General features: G+C 48.5%; 1 protein-coding gene and 1 non-coding gene across 7 annotated transcripts; both read right to left on the bottom strand.

The window, feature by feature from the left end:
* Window positions 1-2,242: 2,242 nt before the first annotated feature.
* Window positions 2,243-15,100, bottom strand: NPM2 (nucleophosmin/nucleoplasmin 2). Of its 6 annotated transcripts, XM_024251219.3 has the most exons (9): window positions 14,094-15,074; window positions 13,837-13,927; window positions 13,622-13,707; window positions 13,371-13,496; window positions 5,911-6,004; window positions 4,888-5,060; window positions 4,619-4,653; window positions 2,634-2,667; window positions 2,243-2,522 (listed from the first exon to the last, which is right to left on the bottom strand). In XM_024251219.3, the coding sequence occupies exons 2-9, from the start codon at window positions 13,892-13,894 to the stop codon at window positions 2,478-2,480; spliced, it is 651 nt and encodes a 216-aa protein (XP_024106987.1). In that variant the 5' UTR covers window positions 13,895-13,927; window positions 14,094-15,074; the 3' UTR covers window positions 2,243-2,477. The 6 variants fall into 6 exon arrangements, with proteins under 6 accessions (XP_024106987.1, XP_054417282.1, XP_054417288.1 ...); XM_054561307.2 differs by lacking the exon at window positions 2,634-2,667 and having other exon boundaries at window positions 14,094-14,992; XM_054561310.2 differs by lacking the exons at window positions 2,243-2,522; window positions 2,634-2,667 and adding an exon at window positions 2,687-2,802 and having other exon boundaries at window positions 14,094-15,077.
* LOC112134828 (small nucleolar RNA U13) lies at window positions 6,720-6,822 on the bottom strand. The gene has a single exon (XR_002916177.1). It is a non-coding gene; the product is annotated as a small nucleolar RNA U13 (small nucleolar RNA).
* Window positions 15,101-18,465: the final 3,365 nt, after the last annotated feature.

Here is an 18,465-nt window from a genome sequence, read left to right as displayed (position 1 = left end):
GGAAATGGGGCTGGGCCAGGTGTGGTGGCTCACACCTGTAATCCCAGCACTTTGGGAGGCCGACAGAAGGATAGTGTGAGGTCAGGAGTTTGAGACCAGCCTGGGCCACATAGTGAGACCCCCATCTCTACAAAAATGTTTTAAAAAATGAGCTGGCTATGGTGGTGCATGCCTGTAGTCCCAGCTACTCAAGGGGGCTGAAGCAGAAGGACAGGTGGAGCCCAGAGTTCGAGGCTGCAGTAAGCCATGATCGCGCCACTGCACTCCAACCTGGGTGACAGAGTGTGACCCAGTCTCTAAAAAAAAATTAAAAAGAGAAAGAAATGGAGCCAGTCACAATCCCCTTAAGGCACGGTTATGAGGATTAAAGGAGTGGGTTGTGGGTATTAGCAGCTGCCACTGCAGCCGATCCCCCTTCAAGTGGGTGTCTGCCTCGGACCCTTTGCGTGCTCTGCTCCTGTTCCCAGGAACGTCCTCTGCCAGCTCCTCATGAAGCCCATTGTCCCCTTCTTGTCCATTGCCTCCTCCAGGAGACCTTCTCACCAAACTGCTTCCCCCTGCCCCCCAAGTTCACCTGTTCCACTCCCTTCAAACCACCAGACAGTAACTGAAATTATTGTGTGGGGTTTTGTTTCCACTAGACTGTAAGTGACTTGAAGGTGAGGAATTGGGTTTGTCTACCCTGGGTCACCGTACATGAAACCAAGTTCAAAAAGCACCAGCTGCCCGCATGGAGCAGTCCCCCTTATTACTCTCTGGGTGACCTGAAGTTAGTGGTTTGTCCCCTTGTTGGAGGGTGGGACTCTGGCGACCTGTAGCAACTTGTCCATTTGTTGGAAGGTGGGACTCTGGGTGACCTGAAGTTAGTGGCTTGTCTGTTGGAGGGCGGGACAGCACCCACATCTGTCTCATGGGTGTAGGAAACATGCAGGAAGAATGCCACCCTGGGTGGGTGCAGTGGCTCACGTCTGTAATCCCAGCATTTTGGGAGGCTGAGGCGGGAGGATCTCTTGAGCCCAGGAGTTGGAGACCGGCCTGGGCAACATAACAAGACCCCCCGTCTCTAGAAAAAATTTTAAAATTTGTTTTGATGTGGTGGCTCGTGCCTGTACTTCCAGCACTTTGGGAGGCTGAGGTGGGAGGATTGCTTGAGTCCAGGAGGTCGAGGCTGCCGTGAGCTAAGACTGTGCCACTGCCCTCCAGCCTCAGTGACAGAGTGAGACCCTGTCTCTAAAAAAAATAAAAATTAAAAAAAAAAAAATGAAGACCACCCTGCCCTCTATTACCTCTGTCTCTGGTCTCAAAAGAAGCTATAGCCGGACAGGAGGCCCCAGCCTGGTTGTTGACTTTCCCAGGCAGGTGTTCAAAGAGCTCCGACCTCCTGGGCCCCATACCTGGGGGTCCTAGGCAGGACAGCAGGACCAGCTCCCCACTGGTTCACTTCGGACCTGGCCCCAGAGGGTGCTGGGGAGGGGCAGGGAGAAGCCAGCAGAGGCGCTGCATGGATAACCCAGAGTGGAGGGCCCATCTGTGTGTCCGCCTGTTCCAGGAACTGCGCCAGGGTCACCCACGGGTGAACAGCCCTCCAGAGTCCCCTCTGCACACCGGGGAGACAGTGGGGGTCCCTCACCCCATTTTCCAGTCCTCTCTTGGCCTCGCCCCTATGCTTGACTGAGGCCTGCTCGATAGCATGTGGGGCTTGGCGCCTCTGTAAACCTCACCCTGTCTACTCCACCTCAAAGGTTTTCTTGAGGGTGTGGGCCTCTGGCTCCTGCCTGACACAGATCTTCACGTGTGGCAGGTCCCTATAAGAAGAGCTGGCCCCTAAAAGAAGCAAGCAGGGAGAGCAGATGTCCCTGAGTTCCCTGTAGATGCTCTGCACACAGTAGCTGCCTGACAGGAATAGGGTCAGGAGGAGACCCCGGGGGCTGGCCCCCTAGGGCGAGGCCCTTTCTGGTAGCTTGAGCAGCCGTAGCCCTTGGGTGCCTATAAACCTAGCCCTGCCCAGAGGGAGTGTGCAGGCTGGAAGTCCACCTGACACACAGCTCAGCAGAAGGCAGACTCTAGGCTCTTCCCTGGCCACTGGGGGAGAATTGGGGGTGCCGAGGACGAGGGACACAGCAGGCTCAGGCTGCGGTGGCTGGGTGCAGGGAGGCGAGTATGACCTCAGGGCCCGGGTGCGCCGGTTCAAGGCTGCCCTCTGCCGGGCACTTGGGCTGGCGCAGCGGACAAGGAGGCTGGCTCCAGGGAAGAGAAGGAAAGTCCTGACCAGGCAACTTTATTGTGACCCCGAGGTGGGGCCCTTCACTGGGGGCCTCCTGAGAGCGGAGAGTTGGGGGTGAGGGGCTCTCATGTTGCCCCCGCAACACCCCTGTCACATTCAGACACAGATGGAGGTGTTGGACAGGGGCACCCTGTGCCCGTAGCACAGCCCAAGGAAGGCCCACTTTGCACCGTGCCCCTCAAGGCGTGGCTCCTCATTTCTTGAATCCTGGCTTCTTGGCTCTGGCTGTGGCTTTGGCCTGTGGAGGGAAGGCAGGGCTCCAGGGTCCCATTCCCTTCTCCATACCAGGCAGCCCCCTCCAGAGAATACTCGCCTGTCCCAAGGGCCACAGCCCTCTGGTCCTACTCACCTTTTTCGCAGGGCTCTTGTCTCTAACGCTGGCTCTGCAACAGGGTGGAGCGGAGCAGGGGTGGGATTGGGGTCAGGGAGAGAGCTCAGCTCCAGACCAGTGGCGTGGCCCTCCCAGTGCCCATCCTGGAAAGCAAGCCTGGCTGCTCCTCCTGCGGACCACTCAGACTCTTTAAACAAAGGGGTGTGTGTGTGTGTGTATGCACACGCATATGTGTTTTCCTTAGGCTTCCATCTTCATTTAGTTATCACAAATGTCTTTTGTTTTGTTTTGTTTTTGAGATGGAGTCTGGTTCTGTTGCCCAGGCTGGAGTGCAGTGACACCATCACAGCTCACTGCAGCCTCCACCTCCTGGGCTCAAGTGATCCTCCTGCCTCAGCCTCCTGAGTAGCTGGGAATGCATGTGTGCACCACCACACCTGGCCCACAAATGTCTTTTTCATTATAAAATATTAACCACTTTGTACAAAATATAGCAAATAGACAATAAAATACATTACTTATACTTTACTGCCCACACTAAACATGTTCGTGTATTTTCTTTCAGGGTTATTATTATTTTTTTTTGGTCAAACTTTTTTTTTTTTTTTTTTTTGAGATGGAGTCTTGCTCTGTTGCCCAAGCTGGAGTGCAGTGGTATGATCTTGACTCACTGCGTCCTTTGCATTCCGAGTTTAAGTGATTCTCCTGCCTCAGCCTCCCGAGTAGCTAGGATTACAGGCACATGCGACCACGCCCAGCTGAATTTTGTATTTTTAGTAGAGACAGGGTTTTGCTATGTTGGCCAGGCTGGTCTTGAACTCCTGACCTCAAGTGATCCTCCCACCTTGGCTTCCCAAAGTGCTGGGATTACAGGCGTGAGCCACCGCACCTGGCCTGGTCAAACTCTTTTAAAAAATATGTGAAATAAAATAAAAATGACTTTATATCCTGCTATATGAACTATCAATATTCTTATCAGGTGCAGAGGCTCACACTTGTATTTCCAGTGCTTTGGGAGACTGAGGCAGGAGGATTCCTTGAGGCCAGGAGTTTGAGATCAGCCTGGGCAACATAGAAAGACCCTGTCTCTACACAAAACTTAAAAGTTAGCCATGCATAGTGGCACGTGCCTATAGTTCTAGCTACTTGGAAAGCTGAGGTGGGAGGATTGCTTGAGCCCAGGAAGTTAAGGCTGCAGTGAGCCATGACTGTGCCATCACACTCCAGCTTGGGTGGCAGAGCAAAACCCTGTCTCATTAAACAAACAAACCAAAACTATACACATACTTTCCAGGTTGCTATATTCTTCATAAGCATTATGTAATATTCCATTGAGAAGAGGGATGTAGCTTAGTCAATTGTTATATTGGTAGATATTTAGAATGCTTCCATTTTTTCACTATTTGAATAATGCCATAAGCGTCTTTTTTTTAATTTTGTTTTTTCAGACTGAGTCTCACTCTGTCATCCAGGCTGAAGTGCAGTGGCACAATCTCAGCTCACTGCAACTTTTCCCCGGGCTCAAGCAATTCTCATGCCTCAGCCTCCTGAGAAGCTGGGATTACAGGCGTGCCACCAGGCCCGGTTAATTTTTGTATTTTTAGTAGAGACAGGGTTTCATCATGTTGACCAGGCTAGTCTCGAGCTCCTGACCTCAAGTGATCTGCCTGCCTTGGCCTCCCAAAGTGCTGGGATTACAGGTGTGAGCCACTGTCCCTGGCAATGAGAAGCATCTTAGTGCAGATAGTTTCCCCTGAATTTTGGATGGAATTCTGTGGAAGGAATTGCCTTCAGTGGAATTAGGTCCCAAGATAAGAATGTTGTAATGCTCTTCCAGAAAGGTGATGCCACCCTTCAGCACTTCCATACCCGTGAGCCTGCGGGTGCAGGTAGACACACCGTGTGTACATTTGTACATGTACATGCCAACAGCACAGTATTCTTTCTAACACTGTATATCTCAGCTAGAGACTTTAGCTAATTTAATAGGTAGAAAGAGTTACCTTATTTCCTCTTGTTCTTTTTCCAGCTTTTTTTTCTGGGAACCAAAAAACAGTGTATTAGGAGAGTTAGGACAAAGTCCAGAGCCAGAACAGATTTCCAAAGTCCACAAGGTCCCTGCTGAGCTCCTGGCCAGAACTAGCTGAGGTGGCCTTGGCCCATCCTGCACACTCATTTTGGGAGGCTGGCCCAGGCTCCTGGTGGCCCACCCCTCTTAGGTGCTTCTGTAGGGGTACCACTTCCTTCCAAACAACCACGCTCCTTCCCCCACCTTAGCCATGCTCGCCTGCTTCTGGGGCACCAGCCTTTTGACTTGTTTGACAGGGCTTTCCTCCTCCAGAGATACATCTGCATCCTCATCCTCATCATCTTCCTCCTCCTCTTCCTCCTCCTCCTCCTCCCCTTCTTCTTCCTCTTCCTCCTCCCAGGTTAGGTCTGATGCTTCTGTGATAGCATGGGGAAGGATGCAGGGGCACAGCTTCAGAGCTACAGAATCAATGCCCACCCCCCATCCTGTGATCCGTGTTGCTCCAAGCACTGCCCGGGAGGAATCCTAGCCTGGAGTTGACAGTGGTGACCTGCCTGCCACCTGTACGGGGCGGCACCCTTTCTGGCCCTCCCAACAGTGGAGGCCAGGGTAGGGTAGGGGGTCTAGGAAAGCCCTGCAGAGGGCAGGGGAAGTGGCTCTGGCTGGGTAAGAGGGGGATTCATATTGGCAAGGGCTGGGGCCAAGGCTAAAGGTAGGCAGAGTGGGGGAGGAAGAGGAGGAGAGGGGGAAAGAATCTACAACAAATAGCTAAAGACCTGAAACCTTATCCTAAAAGAAGTAGGACCTGCCAAGGCTTTTTAGCAGGAGAGTACCCTGATGAATGAGGCATAATCACACAGAAAAGAGGGCCAGTTGAAGGGACCTTGAAGGAGTCAGCATCATGCCGCATTGCTATGGTCTGCGTTGCTGTGGTCTGCATCACTGCAGCAGCCACATCCTGAACAGTGGCTCCCTAGTGCTGGGTATTACACTGAGTGCTTTTCCTCAATATCCCATTTATTCTTCACAACTGCTCTTTGAAGTTTACAAGTGAGGGGCTGCAGCCTACAGAGGTCATGGCAGGTAAAGAAGAAGAACAGGGACCAGCACCCTTGCCTTCCAGTCCAGGCTGCTGGCTGTCATGTTGCCTTTGGGGATTTTCTTCCAAAATTCAAGAATCCCTCCAGTGTTTGAGTAGCTAGTATGTCCTGAGCCCCTGCCTAGCACGGTACTCTCGGACCTTCCTGATCCCAGGCTCTGACTTACCATAACGTTCCTGGCCACTGAGGAACACGGGTCCTGAGCCAGCCCGGAGCTGGAAAGTAACTGGGGGAGAAAGCTGCACTCCTACTGTGGAGACCTGCAGGGGGAGGAAGCAGAGAAGACAGGGCCACTTAGGCCTGGCACCTCTCGGGGACTGGCCTCAGGTAGAAATACTGAATTGATTTCCCTCCCCAAACCCTACACACTACTCATGGGTTGTGTGGACCTTACTGTGTTCTCAGCCCTGTACCCCCATGCTGAGGTGGGCTCTGTCCAAGAATTTGAACCTGGTAATCCCATTCTTGCTAAGCTCACAGATGGGCTTCCAAGCTGAAGGGCAGCTGTCAGATAGAGGAATCTGATTGCTATGGGCTAAATTATGGCCGTTCCCCCATCCTCCAAATTCCTATGTTGAAGCCCTATCCTCCAGTGTGATAGTATTTAGAAATGGGGGCCTTGGGAGGTCATTAGGTTTGGGGTCATGAGGGTGGGACCCTCATGATAGAACTAGTACCTTTACAAAAAGAGACACTAGAGAACTCACTCTCTTTCTCTCCACTCTCCTGCCCCACATGTGAACACATAGCAAGAAGGCTGCCGTCTGCAACTCAGGGAGAGGACCCTTACCAGAACCCAACCATGCCAGCCCCCTGATCTCAGACCTCAAAGCCTCCAGAAGTGTGAGAAAACGTCTGTTGCTAAAGCCCTCCAGTCTGTGGTATTTTGTTATAGCAGCTTGGGCAGACTGAGACACTGATCAAATGAGAAAGCAGATGCACGATTTTATGTACAGTACTTTCTTTCTTTCTTCACATCAGACAGGTAATGTGCCAACTCGTAACCAGGTTTGCGGGAGGCACATCTTACACACGAGCGTGAAACCCCAATCATCACACTGATAAATGACAAGAGCCTCTACAGTACTACTTTTGTCTTATGTATAATGTATGGATATACATAAGAATAAAGGTTTAAAATATATTAAAGTGCTAACCATAATTGTCAGTCGATAGTAAGGTATTTATTGTATTTATACTTTTCCAAACTTTCCAAATTTTCTAGAATGACAATGATAGCTTATTTTTTTGAGCTTCTGCCACGTGTCAGGCACCCTGCTAAGCGTTTTATCTGCTTTATCTCATTTAAATCCTCACAAGAAACCCATGATGGAAGTACTGACACTTTACAGAGGAGAAAACTGAGACTTAGAGTGAATAACTTACAGCTTCTAAACCCTAAGTTCAGACAGGAAGTAATAAGTAAAAACAAACTCTGCAGCCAGAGCCACTTAGAAATGTCAGAGAGAATGTAATTCAGTGTTTCTACTGCATGGCTGAACAGTAAGACAGAAGAATCCTTGTACATAAAAAATGAAGAGAGGATGCCTTCTGATTAGTGATGAAGGAAAAAAAAGAAAGAAGAAATGAAGAGAGGCAGGTGCAGGAGCTGGTGTGCAGCAACTGAGGGGAAATGGACCTGAAAACAGCCAGGATTTTTTGCTTCAAAACTCACACACAGGCCGAGCATGGTGGCGCATGCCTGTAATCCAAACACTTTGGGAGGCCAAGGCAGGCGGATAACTTGAGGTCAGGAGTTTGAGACCAGCCTGGGCAACATGGTGAAACCCTGTTTCTACTAAAAATACAAAAATTAGCCAGGTGTGATGGTGCACACCTGTAATCCCAGCTACTCAGGGGGCTGAGGCAGGAGAACTGCTTGAACCTAGGAAGCGGAGGCTGCAGTGAGCCGAGACTGCGCCACTGTGTGCCAGCCTGGGCGACAGAACAAGACTCTGTCTTTAAAAAACACAACAGAACAACAACAAAAAACCTCACAGACAGGAGACAAGGAGTAGAGTTGTAGCTGAGACCACCATACGGAGGCTAGGACCCTCAAGGACTGTACCCTTAGTGAGAGGCCCAAGTTAAGTGTTGAGGATTGGAGACTCAAAAACCCAAACCACCCCTCTCCTCCTCAAAAATGAAAAACAAAAATCAAAACCCTAGCCACCATTAAAGGAAGCTAACAACGAAGCATGAATGGAAATAAAAGAAGCCTCCAGCGAGAGCCCACACCCCATAGCTGTGCCTCTCACTTATGGGGTCTGAATTTACTCAGTGAGTACTGCCAAGCCAAGAGATGTATAGAAAATCCTAAGCTTATGATATTCCTGAGGTAAATGGCAGAAGCAAACACAAAACCACTCTGTTGGGACACTCCCCAAACTCAGGCCACATCGAATTCTTTTGGAAAAAAACAAAATAAACTAAAGATGAGCTCACTGTATAAAATTACAAAACATACAAGAAACAATCCCGCTAGAGTCAACAGAAAGAAATCAAGTGACTGCAGACTAGCCCAACCAAGAACTTAGAACACTGATCTAAAAAAATATCAGATAAAGCTGGGTGTGGTGGTGCATGCCTGTAGCCCAGGCTACTCGGGAGGCTGAGGCAGGAAGATTGCTTGAACTCAGGAGTTCAAGGCTGCAGTGAGCTATGATTGCACCAATGCACTCCAGACTGGGCGACAGAGCAAGATCTTGTCTCTAAAATATGTATGTACACAAATATATATGTATATATATAAGTTTAAAACCAAGTAAATATAAAAGTAGGAATCATAATCATAAGAACAAGGCATTATGAAAAGAAAAAGAACCAAATGCAGTTTTCTAGATATAAAAAACCCGAAGCTGAGGACGGGCATGGTGGCTCACGCCTATAATCCCAGCGCTTTGAGAAGCTGAGGTGGGAGGAATGCTTGAGGTCAGAAATTAGAAACCAGCCTGGGTAACAGAGTGAGACTCCAGCTCTACAAAAAAATAATAAACATTAGCTGGGCATGGTGGCTCATGCCTGTAGTCCCAGCTACTCAGGAGGCTGAGTGGGAGGATCACTTGAGCCCAGGAATTTGAGGTTGCAGTGAGCCAAAATCAGGCCACTGCACTCCAACCTGGGCAACAGAGCAAGACCTTGTCTTTAAAACAAAAATAAAAGAAAACCTGAACAAATGATTAAAAAGCAGAATAACCAGCAGAAGCACAATTAGTATGATCAATAATGCTGTGAAGGAATTACCCAGTATAAGGCACAGAGGGAGAGATTTAAAGAAACATGAAAGATGAGCTAACACGGGGGACAGAGTGAGAAGGCCCAACATATATCTAATTGGAAAAGGGACTAGGGAGACTAGAAGACAGTCAATACTCAAAGGAAAAACAACCAATAATTTTCCAGAATTGCTCAAAGACATAGATCCTCACATCTGAAAACCTAAGTCCTGAACAGATAAATAAAAATAAATCTACACCTGAACACATCATGGTAAAACTATAGAAAATAAAAACAAAAGACATTATCTTAAAATAAACCAGAGAGGAAAGACATCTCCAAAAAGGGAATAATCAGACAGATTGAGGACTTCAACTGCAACATTGGGAACCAGAATAGAACAGCTTCAAAGCTGCAGGAAACTCTCTACCTAGAATTATATACACAGCCAAACCCTCATGAAGGAATGAGGGCAAAATCATATTTCCAGACAAAGCCTGAATAAGTTTACTATTCTCAGGCTTACTAAAGTATGTTGCTAAAAAGCATAAGAAATTAAATCAAGAAGGAAGAAGTGGGTGCAAGAGGCAGTGGTAACCAAACTAACTGGCAAACAAAGTAAACCTACATAAGAATTAACTGGAAAATACAATAGTACTAGTAATGAGTAGTGCTGAGTAGGCTGACAAGTTGGAGCTAGAACACTTGATAATAATATTGAAATTAAAAAGACAAGAATCAGGCCAGGTGCAGTGGCTCACACCTATAATTCCAGCACTTTGGGAGGCCAAGGCAGGCGGATCACCTGAGGTCAGGAGTTCAAGACCAGCCTGGCCAACATGGTGAATCCCTGTCTCTACTAAACATACAAAAATTAGCTGGGCATGATGGTGCATACCTGTAATCCCAGCTACTCGGGAGGCTCAGGCAGGAGAATCACTTGAATTACCTGGGAGGCAGAGGTTGCAGTGAGCCAAGATTGCACCACTGCACTCTAGCCTGGGCAACAAAGTGAGACTCCATTTCGAAAATAAAAAAATAAAAAGAGGGGAATCAGAAAAGCTCCTTGGATTGTCTAGGAGGACATATAACATTAATTCTAAACTTTGAGTCATGTATGACTGTTAAAAAAATTAAAGATAACCAGTAAAAAATTAGAATGAGATTCTATAACTTCTAAACCAGTAGAGAAGGGGAAAAGAAACTTCAATTAATCTAATAAGATATAGGAAAAGGAGAAGAAAATAAAAAAGCAAGGAAAGTAGGGGTACAAAGTACATGCCACAAATCCAATTACATCAGCAATCACAATGAATACAGACTATACTGGCCAGAAAGAACAAAGTCTAGCTACATACTGTGTAAAAGATACATACCTGGAACGTAAGACATAAAACACACCTGAAACAGAGAGGTTTCTGAGGCCAGAACACAAAGGCTTCGAAGCAGGCCATAATACACTTTCGGCTCTTATTCCAAGTGAGAGAGAGCCATGACCTAAGTGTCCTAGCAGAGAAGCCACATGATCTGACCTGTGTTTAAAAGGATCTTTTTGGCCAGGCATAGTGGCTCACGCCTGTAATATCAGCACTTTGGGAGGCCGAGGCAGGTGGATCACTTGAAGTCAGAAGTTCAAGACCAGCCTGGCCAACATGGTGAAACCCCGTCTCTACTAAAAATACAAAAATCAGCCGGGCATGGTGGGGAGCACCTGTTGTCCTGGCTACTAAGGAGGTGGAGGTTGCAGTGAGCTGAGATTACGCCACTGCATTCCAGCCCCGGTGTCAAAGCAAGATTCTGTCTCAAAAAAAAAAAAAAAAAGATCTTTTTGGCAACTGTGTGGAGCACAGACCAGGAAACTTTCTGTAAAGAGCCAGAAGGTAATATTTTAGGCTTGCAAACCATATGGTCTCCATGGAGACTACTCAAATCTGCTGTTAGGGAGGAAAAGCAGCCATGGACAGTGTACAAATGAATGAGTGTGGCTGTGTTCCCAGTAAACAGGCAGCGGGCTAGATTCAAGCCCTCTAGTTTGCCTACCCTGGAATAGACTACAGGGGACCATGTGATGGCAGGTAGACCAGGTGGAAGGCCATGCAATTAAAATGGAGCCAAAGGCAACTGTCACCTGTACCAGGGGTAGCAGGGAAGATGATGAGATGTGGTCCATCGGGGTATAAGATGGGGGCAGAGACAACAGGACTGCTGGTAGATCAGATATGGGTGTGAGAAAAAAGATGATTTGGCTGGGTGTGGTGGCTCATGCCTGTAAACCCAGCACTTTGGGAGTCCAAGGCGGGTACATCACCTGAGGTCAGGAGTTCGAGACCAGCCTGACCAACATGGCAAAAACCCATCTCTACTAAAATTACAAAAATTAGCCGGGCATAGTGGAACATGCCTGTAATCCCAGCTACTCGGGAGGCTGAGATGGGAGAATCGCTTGAACCTGGGATGCAGAGGTTGCAGTGAGCCGAGATCACACCATTGCACTCCAGCCTGGGTGATAAGAGTGAAACTCCATCTCAGGAAAAAAAAAAAAAAAAAAAAAAAAGAACTTTGTCCTAGCTAACTGGAAAAACAGCTGTTTTCTGAGAGAAAATCAAGTTGAAGGGGAGGCGGGTAGATTAGAGATAAAAATTGAATATGTGGATTTAGACATGTTAAATTTGGGATATTTATTAGTTATCTATTAAAGCCATTTAGTTGGATATAGGACTTGGAGCTCAAGAGAGGTTGGGTTTACAGAAATAAGTTCCTGAGTCTTCATTTGTTTAGATGGTCTTGAAAACCACAGGACTGGATGAGATCGCCTATGAAGTATGTGTAAATAGAACAGGAAAGTAAGTCTGAGGGCAGTTTGACAGAGGGGTCTCCCAAACCTCCAAGGACAGCTGATCCCAGTCTTCCATTCACTGTTTCAGGGAATAGGAGAGAACCCTCTACCCTCAGTGCCTGAGGCTGGCACGTCCTGAACACCTAAACACTATCATTTATAGGCCAACCTCACGTGTATATAGGTAAAAGAAAGTACTCAATATATGAGTAAAACAAATCTAGAATTTGTAACATGACCAGTAGTATTTATCCCAGGATGGCAAAGGAACTCAGATATTATTCTCTTCACATAATTTACCATGTAGACTGAAGAACCTAGAATCACATGAATAGAAAAGCATTTGGTAAAATTTAACCCCCTTTTGTGATTTCAAAGCAAAGCAATTTTTTAAAAGTAGAGGGTTTTAGATGGGGACTTCCTAAACCTGACAAAATGTACTTACCAAACGCTTCTTTTTTAAAAAACAGGAAGGAAATAAGGATGTCAGACCTGATCTCACGTTCACTCAATATTCCACTGCAGGGCCTAGCCAGTGCAGTAGGATTAAAAGAAAGAAAGAAAGAAAAAAGACCTGGCACGGTGGGTCACGCCTGTAATCCCAGCACTTTGGGAGGCCAAGGCAGGTGAATCACCTGAGGTCAGGAGTTCGAGACTAGCCTGGGCAACATTGTGAAGCCCCGTCTCTACTAAAAATACAAAAATTAGCCGGGCATGGTGGTGCACACCTGTAATTCCAGCTACTCGGAAGGCTGAGGCACGAGAATTGCTTGAACCTGGGAGGCGGAGGTTGCAGTGAGCTGAGATTGCACCACTGCACTCCAGCTTGGGTGACAGAGTGAGACTCCATCTCAAAAAAATAAAAATAAATAAAAGGCAAAAACTGCCATTATTCACAATTATTATATGCATAGAAAACTTGAGATAAATTATTAGAAACTAGAGAATTTCTGGATGCACAACCAATATGTAGATCGACCATGTTCCTGTCACTAGCAATGAATGGTTTAAAGCAGCAGTCTCCAATCATTTTGGAACCAGGGAATGGTTTCCTCGAAGACAATTTTTGCATGAATGGGGTGGGAGTGGGGGGTGGTTTTGGGATGAAACTGCTCCACCTCAGATCAGGCATTCGATTCTCATAAGAAGCATGCAACCTAGACCCCTGGCACGCACAGCTTACCATAGGGTTCATACTCCTCTGAGAATCTAATGCCGCTCTGATCTGACGGGAGGTGGGGCTCAGGGGTAATGCTGGCTAGCTGGCCGCTCACCTCCTGCTGTGCGGCCCGGTTCCTAACAGGATGGGTTCTGGTCCTTGGCCCGGCAGTTGGGGACCCCTGGTTTAAACTGTAATTTTTGCAGACAGCTTAACTTGCCCAAGGTCACACAGCTCTAGGAAGGGGTGAGCTGGGCTGGACCCTGGCTTTCTGCATGGGCTGTGCTACCTCCCTGGCATGGCTCATTTCTGTAGGGTGAATGCACCCTCGTGTGTGTCCATCCCCACCCAAGGGTGAGGGTGACGGTGAGGGTGAGGCTGGCAGCAGTTTTCCAGCCAGCAGGGAAAGGCGCACCATGGGGAGAACTGAGGCCTGGAGTGAGGCAATGGTGACCGGCTGCGTCTTCTTGTCCTCCTGGTTTGCTGGGGGCAGGATCTCCACGCGATGCATCTCCTCTTTGGCTTTCTCCCCTAAGCAAATCTGAGCGGGGTTGAAAATAGAGGCACCTCATCACCCTGAGTGCAGACGGGAGAAACCCATAGTCCTCTGTTGGGACCACAAAGTCCCCGGACTCCATCCTCCTCCCCTCTTTTGGGAACACCTACCGTATTAAGCAACAGCCTGCAGCTCTGCTTCCCCTCCAGCTGGGGTCTGAAGGTCCAAGTCCGCCTCTCCTGACTGAGCTCGCAGCCTGCGGAGGAGAAAGGGAGGGAAGTGGGGCCCTCCATTCGTTCCCAAGGGAGGGGCCCACCTGCGCCCCAAGCTGCCGCTCACCGGAGGTGGGGCGTGTCTCTGGTAAGGAACCTGAATCCTCACTCACCCCAGAGCACGGTCGTCACTGCCTTTTCCTCCGTGCTACTGGCGCTACTGAGATTCATGGCTCCGGGCGGAGAAGCGGGCTGGCCGGGCAGCTGCAAGGAGGGCGCCGGCGTGAGGCCTTGCTCCCTGACCCTGACCCTCGACTGGAGGATGCCAGAGGCCAGCAGGCGTCGGCAGGTACTGAGGGGTCGCTCGCGGCTGGAGAGGACCTGCCACGGTCAAGGGCTCACCGGCAACTCCTGGAGGACGAGTACCCACCTCCTAGCGGGGCGCGCAGCCCGGGGCTCGACCGGGCGCGTACAGGACCGCGGGACTCACGGGAGAGGGAGCTGTCCACCGAGCCCAGGCTTGAAAGCCCGCGGGGAGGTCACCTGGCTGCGCTTGGGCCTGACTCAAAAGCCTCTGTGCACCTCCACCAGACGCAGAGAAGGGGGTGTGCGCGCGGCTTAGGTCCCAGCTCCCCCCTACTCAGCCTTACTGTCGCTGCTCCGCGCGGGGCCAGTCACGCCATCGGCGCTCCCGGAGCGCAGCGCAACCTCATCCCCGCTGGCCGAAGGGCGGCTGTTCAAGCCCGGGCTAAGAAGCCTGGGAAGGGGAAGGGCAGGTGTCCAATTAGCCGCAAAGAAGCCGCCTCCCTCTCCCCTTCCCTTCTCCCATTCTTTCCTCTTCTGCACGGCAGAATCACCTGGAGGGCTGTTAACGCGCGCATCGCCGCGCCCCACTCCACAGCTGCCCTTGGCGTGGGTCTGGGTGGGGCCGAGGGAATTTGTATTTCTAACCAGTTCCCAGGTGAGGCTGATGATGCCGGCCCAAGACCTTTCGTGAGAACTGCTGTCCGGGCCAATTACCGACCCGCCGAGGCCTCCTGGCGCCCCCTCCCCAGCCCAGGGAGAGGAAGCCTCAGCTCAGCTTAGGAAGGGAGGCCTGCCTGCGGCCAGCAGGAAGCGGCAGTTGGAAGCCCTCCTTCTTGTTCGTTGCCTTTCTTCCTTTCCTTTCCCCATGCCTTATACAGCATGGGCCTTTCCTAAGGCCCAGACTACGCGTTCTTCCAGTCTACAATGAGAGCGAGCGAGCCCTGTCTCCAGAACGGTGAGATCTCCCGCGGAGAGCCGCAGCGGGCAGGTGGGGTGGGGAGGTGAGCCGGGAGGCGCCGCGACAGGGGGCGGGGAGCACACTGGGGAGCTCGGCTAGCGACGCTACAGGGCCAAGCACGTGACCAACAGCTAGTCCCAGGCTCAGTGGGCAGTGAAGAGGAGGTGGGGTTTCAGCGGCTATACCCTGGAGACACCTCAGATAACCAGGGATCTCCCGCACACCCCTGGGACAGGGGCTCATTGGCACCGAGAGGTCAGAATCTTTTATTCCTGGAAGCTGGGGTCAGCCTCCCTGTGAATTGGCCAGGACAACCCAGGAGAGGCCTGGGGGCCTGCCAGAGCCCCCTAGGCTCCCTGTCCCCAGCTGAGCAGTTTCAGTCTCCTTGACTGTCCCTGAGCTCTCTGTCCCTGGCAAGGGGCCTATTGGAGGTGACAGCCATTGCAGCCAAGTGTGTGGTAAAGATGAGCAAATGGCAGGCACATGCATGCCATGCACAGACGTTCAAGAATTCACTCAACAAATGGTGATTCCGCCAGCTGGGCGGGACCTGGGCATCCTGCGGTGAATACCACAGCCCCTCAAAGGGCTTCCAGCCTCACTGGAGAGCAGTGCTCAAAGCAAACCGGCCTTCAGTGGCCCCAGGCTACCTACCCCATGAATAATCACACTGATGTCAGGCTGCAGCTGGGGGTCACAGTGAAGGCTAAATGGAGGCAGGGGAGGGGGATAACCCTGAGGTCATGACCTAGAGCTGGGACACTGGAACTGGACAGTCTGGGTTCAAGTCTGGACTCTGCTCTGTGATTTCAGGTGTGTTAATTCATGTCTCAGTGCCTCAGTTTCCTCATCTGCTAAATGAGGCTATAGTATTGGTACCATCATCATTAACTTTTTAAGCTGATACATATTAATTGTACATATTTATGGGGTACATATGCTATTTTGATACTTGCACACAATGTGTAATGAGCAAATCAGGGTAACTGGGGTATCCATCACCTTCAACATTATTTCTTTTTTTTTTTTTTTTTTTTTTTGGAGATGGCGTTTCACTCTCATCACCCAGGCTGGAGTGCAGTGGTGCCATCTCAGCTCACTGCAACCTCTGCCTCCCGGGTTCAAGCGATTCTCCTGCCTCAGCCTCCCAAGTAGCTGGGTTTATAGGTGCCCACTACCATGCCCAGCTAATTTTCATATTTTTAGTAGAGATGGGGGTTTCACCATGTTGGCCAGGTTGGTCTCGAACTCCTGACCTCAGTGATCCTCCTGCCTAGGCCTCCCAAAGTGCTGGGATTACAGGCGTGAGCCACTGGGCCTGGCTAAACATTTATCATTTCTTTGTGTTGGAAACATTTCAAATCTTCTCTTCTAGCTATTTTGAAATATACAATAAATTATTGTTAACTATAGTCACCCTACTGTACTATCAACTTATTTCTTATTATTTCTTATTTCAACTTATCTTATTTCTATCAAACAGTATGTTTGTACCCATTAATCAACCTCTCTTCATCCTCCCCCCACCCCCACTTCCCAGCCTCTAGTAACCATCATTCTACTCTCTACTCCCATTAATTCTATTTTTTTTTTTTTTTTTTAGCTCTCACATGAGTGAGAACACGTGAAATTTGTCTTTTTGTGTCTGGCTTGTTTCACATAACATAATGACCTCCAGTTCCACCCATATTGCTGCAAATGACAGGGCTTCCATATTTTTTTTATGGCTGGATATATTCCATTGTGTATATAGGTACCACATTTTCTTTTTCCATTCACCTGCTGATGGACACTTCGGTTGATTCCATATCTTGGCTCTTGGAATAGTGCTGCAATAAACAAGGGTGTGCAGATATCCTTCCTTTCATTTGGATACTGATTTCCATTATGCAGAGCAGTAAGGAGATTTCTCAAAAAACTAAAAATAGGACTACCATATGATCCAGCAATCCCACTCCTGGGTTATTTATCCAAAGGAAAGGAAATCAGATACTGATTTCCTAGGAATCAGTATTTCTAGGATTATTTATCCCAGTAGTGGAACTGTTGAATCATGTGATAGTTCAATTTTTAGTTTTTTGAGAAATCTCCATACTGCTTTCCATAATGGCTGTACTAACTTACATTCCCACCAACAGTGTATAAGAGTTCCCTTTTCTGCACATCCTCGCCAGCATTTGTCTTTTTGATAACAGCCATTCTAACTGAGGTGAGATGATATCTCATTGTGGTTTTGATTTGCATTTCTCTGATGATTAGTGATGTTGAGCATTTTTTTTTTTGAGACGGAGTCCCGCTCTGTCGCCAGGCTGGAGTGCAGTGGTGTGATCTTGACTCACTGCAACCTCTGCTTCCTGGGTTCAAGCAATTCTACTGCCTCAGCCTTCTGAGTACTTGGGACTACAGGTGCATGCCACCATGCCCACCTAATTTTTGTATTTTTAGTAGAGACTGGGTTTCACCATGTTGGCCAGGATGGTCTCGATCTCTTGACCTTGTGATCCGCCCACCTTGGCCTCCCAAAGTGTTGGGACTACAGGCGTGAGCCACTGCTCCCAGCTGAGCATTTTTTCATATGCCTGTTGGCCATTTGTTTGTTTTCTTTTGAGAAATGTCTATTCATGTCCTTTGCCCACTTAATATTACTACTTGTTTTTTGCTGTTGAGTCATTTGTATTCCTTGTATATTCTGGATATTAGTCCCTTGTTAGATGAATAATTTGCAAATATTTTCTCCCATTCTGCAGGTTGTCTCTTCACTCTGTTGACTGTTTCTTTGCAGTGCAAATGTTTTTGGTTTAATATAGTCTTATTTGTCTATTTTTGTTTTTGTTGCCTGTGCTTTTGAAGTCTTAGCCATAAAATCTTTGCCTAGACCCATGTCCTGAAGCATTTCTCCTAGGTTTTCTTCTAGTAGTTTCATAGTTTCAGGCCTTAGGTTTAAGTCTTTAATCCATTTTGAATTGATTTTTGTATGTGATGACAGATGGGGTCTACTTTTCTTCTTCTTATCAATATCCAGTTTTCCCAGCACCATTTATTAAAGAAGGTGTCCTTTTCCCAATGTATGTTCTTGGTGCCTTTGTCAAAAAATCAGTTTGTGATAAGTACATAGATTTATTTCTGAGTTCTCAATTTTTTTCCATTGGTCTGTGTCTGTTTCTATACCAATACCATGCTGTTTGGTTACTATAGCTTTGTAGTGTATAATATTTATATTTATATTTAAGGCAGGGTCTTGCTCTATGTCCCAGGTTGGAGTACAGTAGCAATGTCAGCTCACTGCAGCCTCCACCTCCTGGACTCAAGTGATTCTTCCACCTCGGCCTCTGAAGTAGCTGGGACTACAGGTGTGTGCCACAATGCCTGGCTACTATTTTTTTTTTTGATAGAGATGGGGTTTCTCCATGTTGTCCAGGCTGGTCTCAAACTCCTCTACTCAAGTGATCCACCCACGTTGGCCTCTAAAAGTGTTGGAATTACAGGCACGAGCTTGCCCACCCTGTAGTATATTTCGAAGTCAGGTAGGGTGATGCCT

The sequence above is a fragment of the Pongo abelii genome, chromosome 7 (genome assembly GCF_028885655.2).
Source record: "Pongo abelii isolate AG06213 chromosome 7, NHGRI_mPonAbe1-v2.0_pri, whole genome shotgun sequence".
Classification (NCBI taxonomy): Eukaryota; Metazoa; Chordata; class Mammalia; order Primates; family Hominidae; genus Pongo; species Pongo abelii.
The sequence above is the reverse complement of the archived record's forward strand: the minus strand, read 5'-3'. Positions and strand labels throughout refer to the sequence as shown.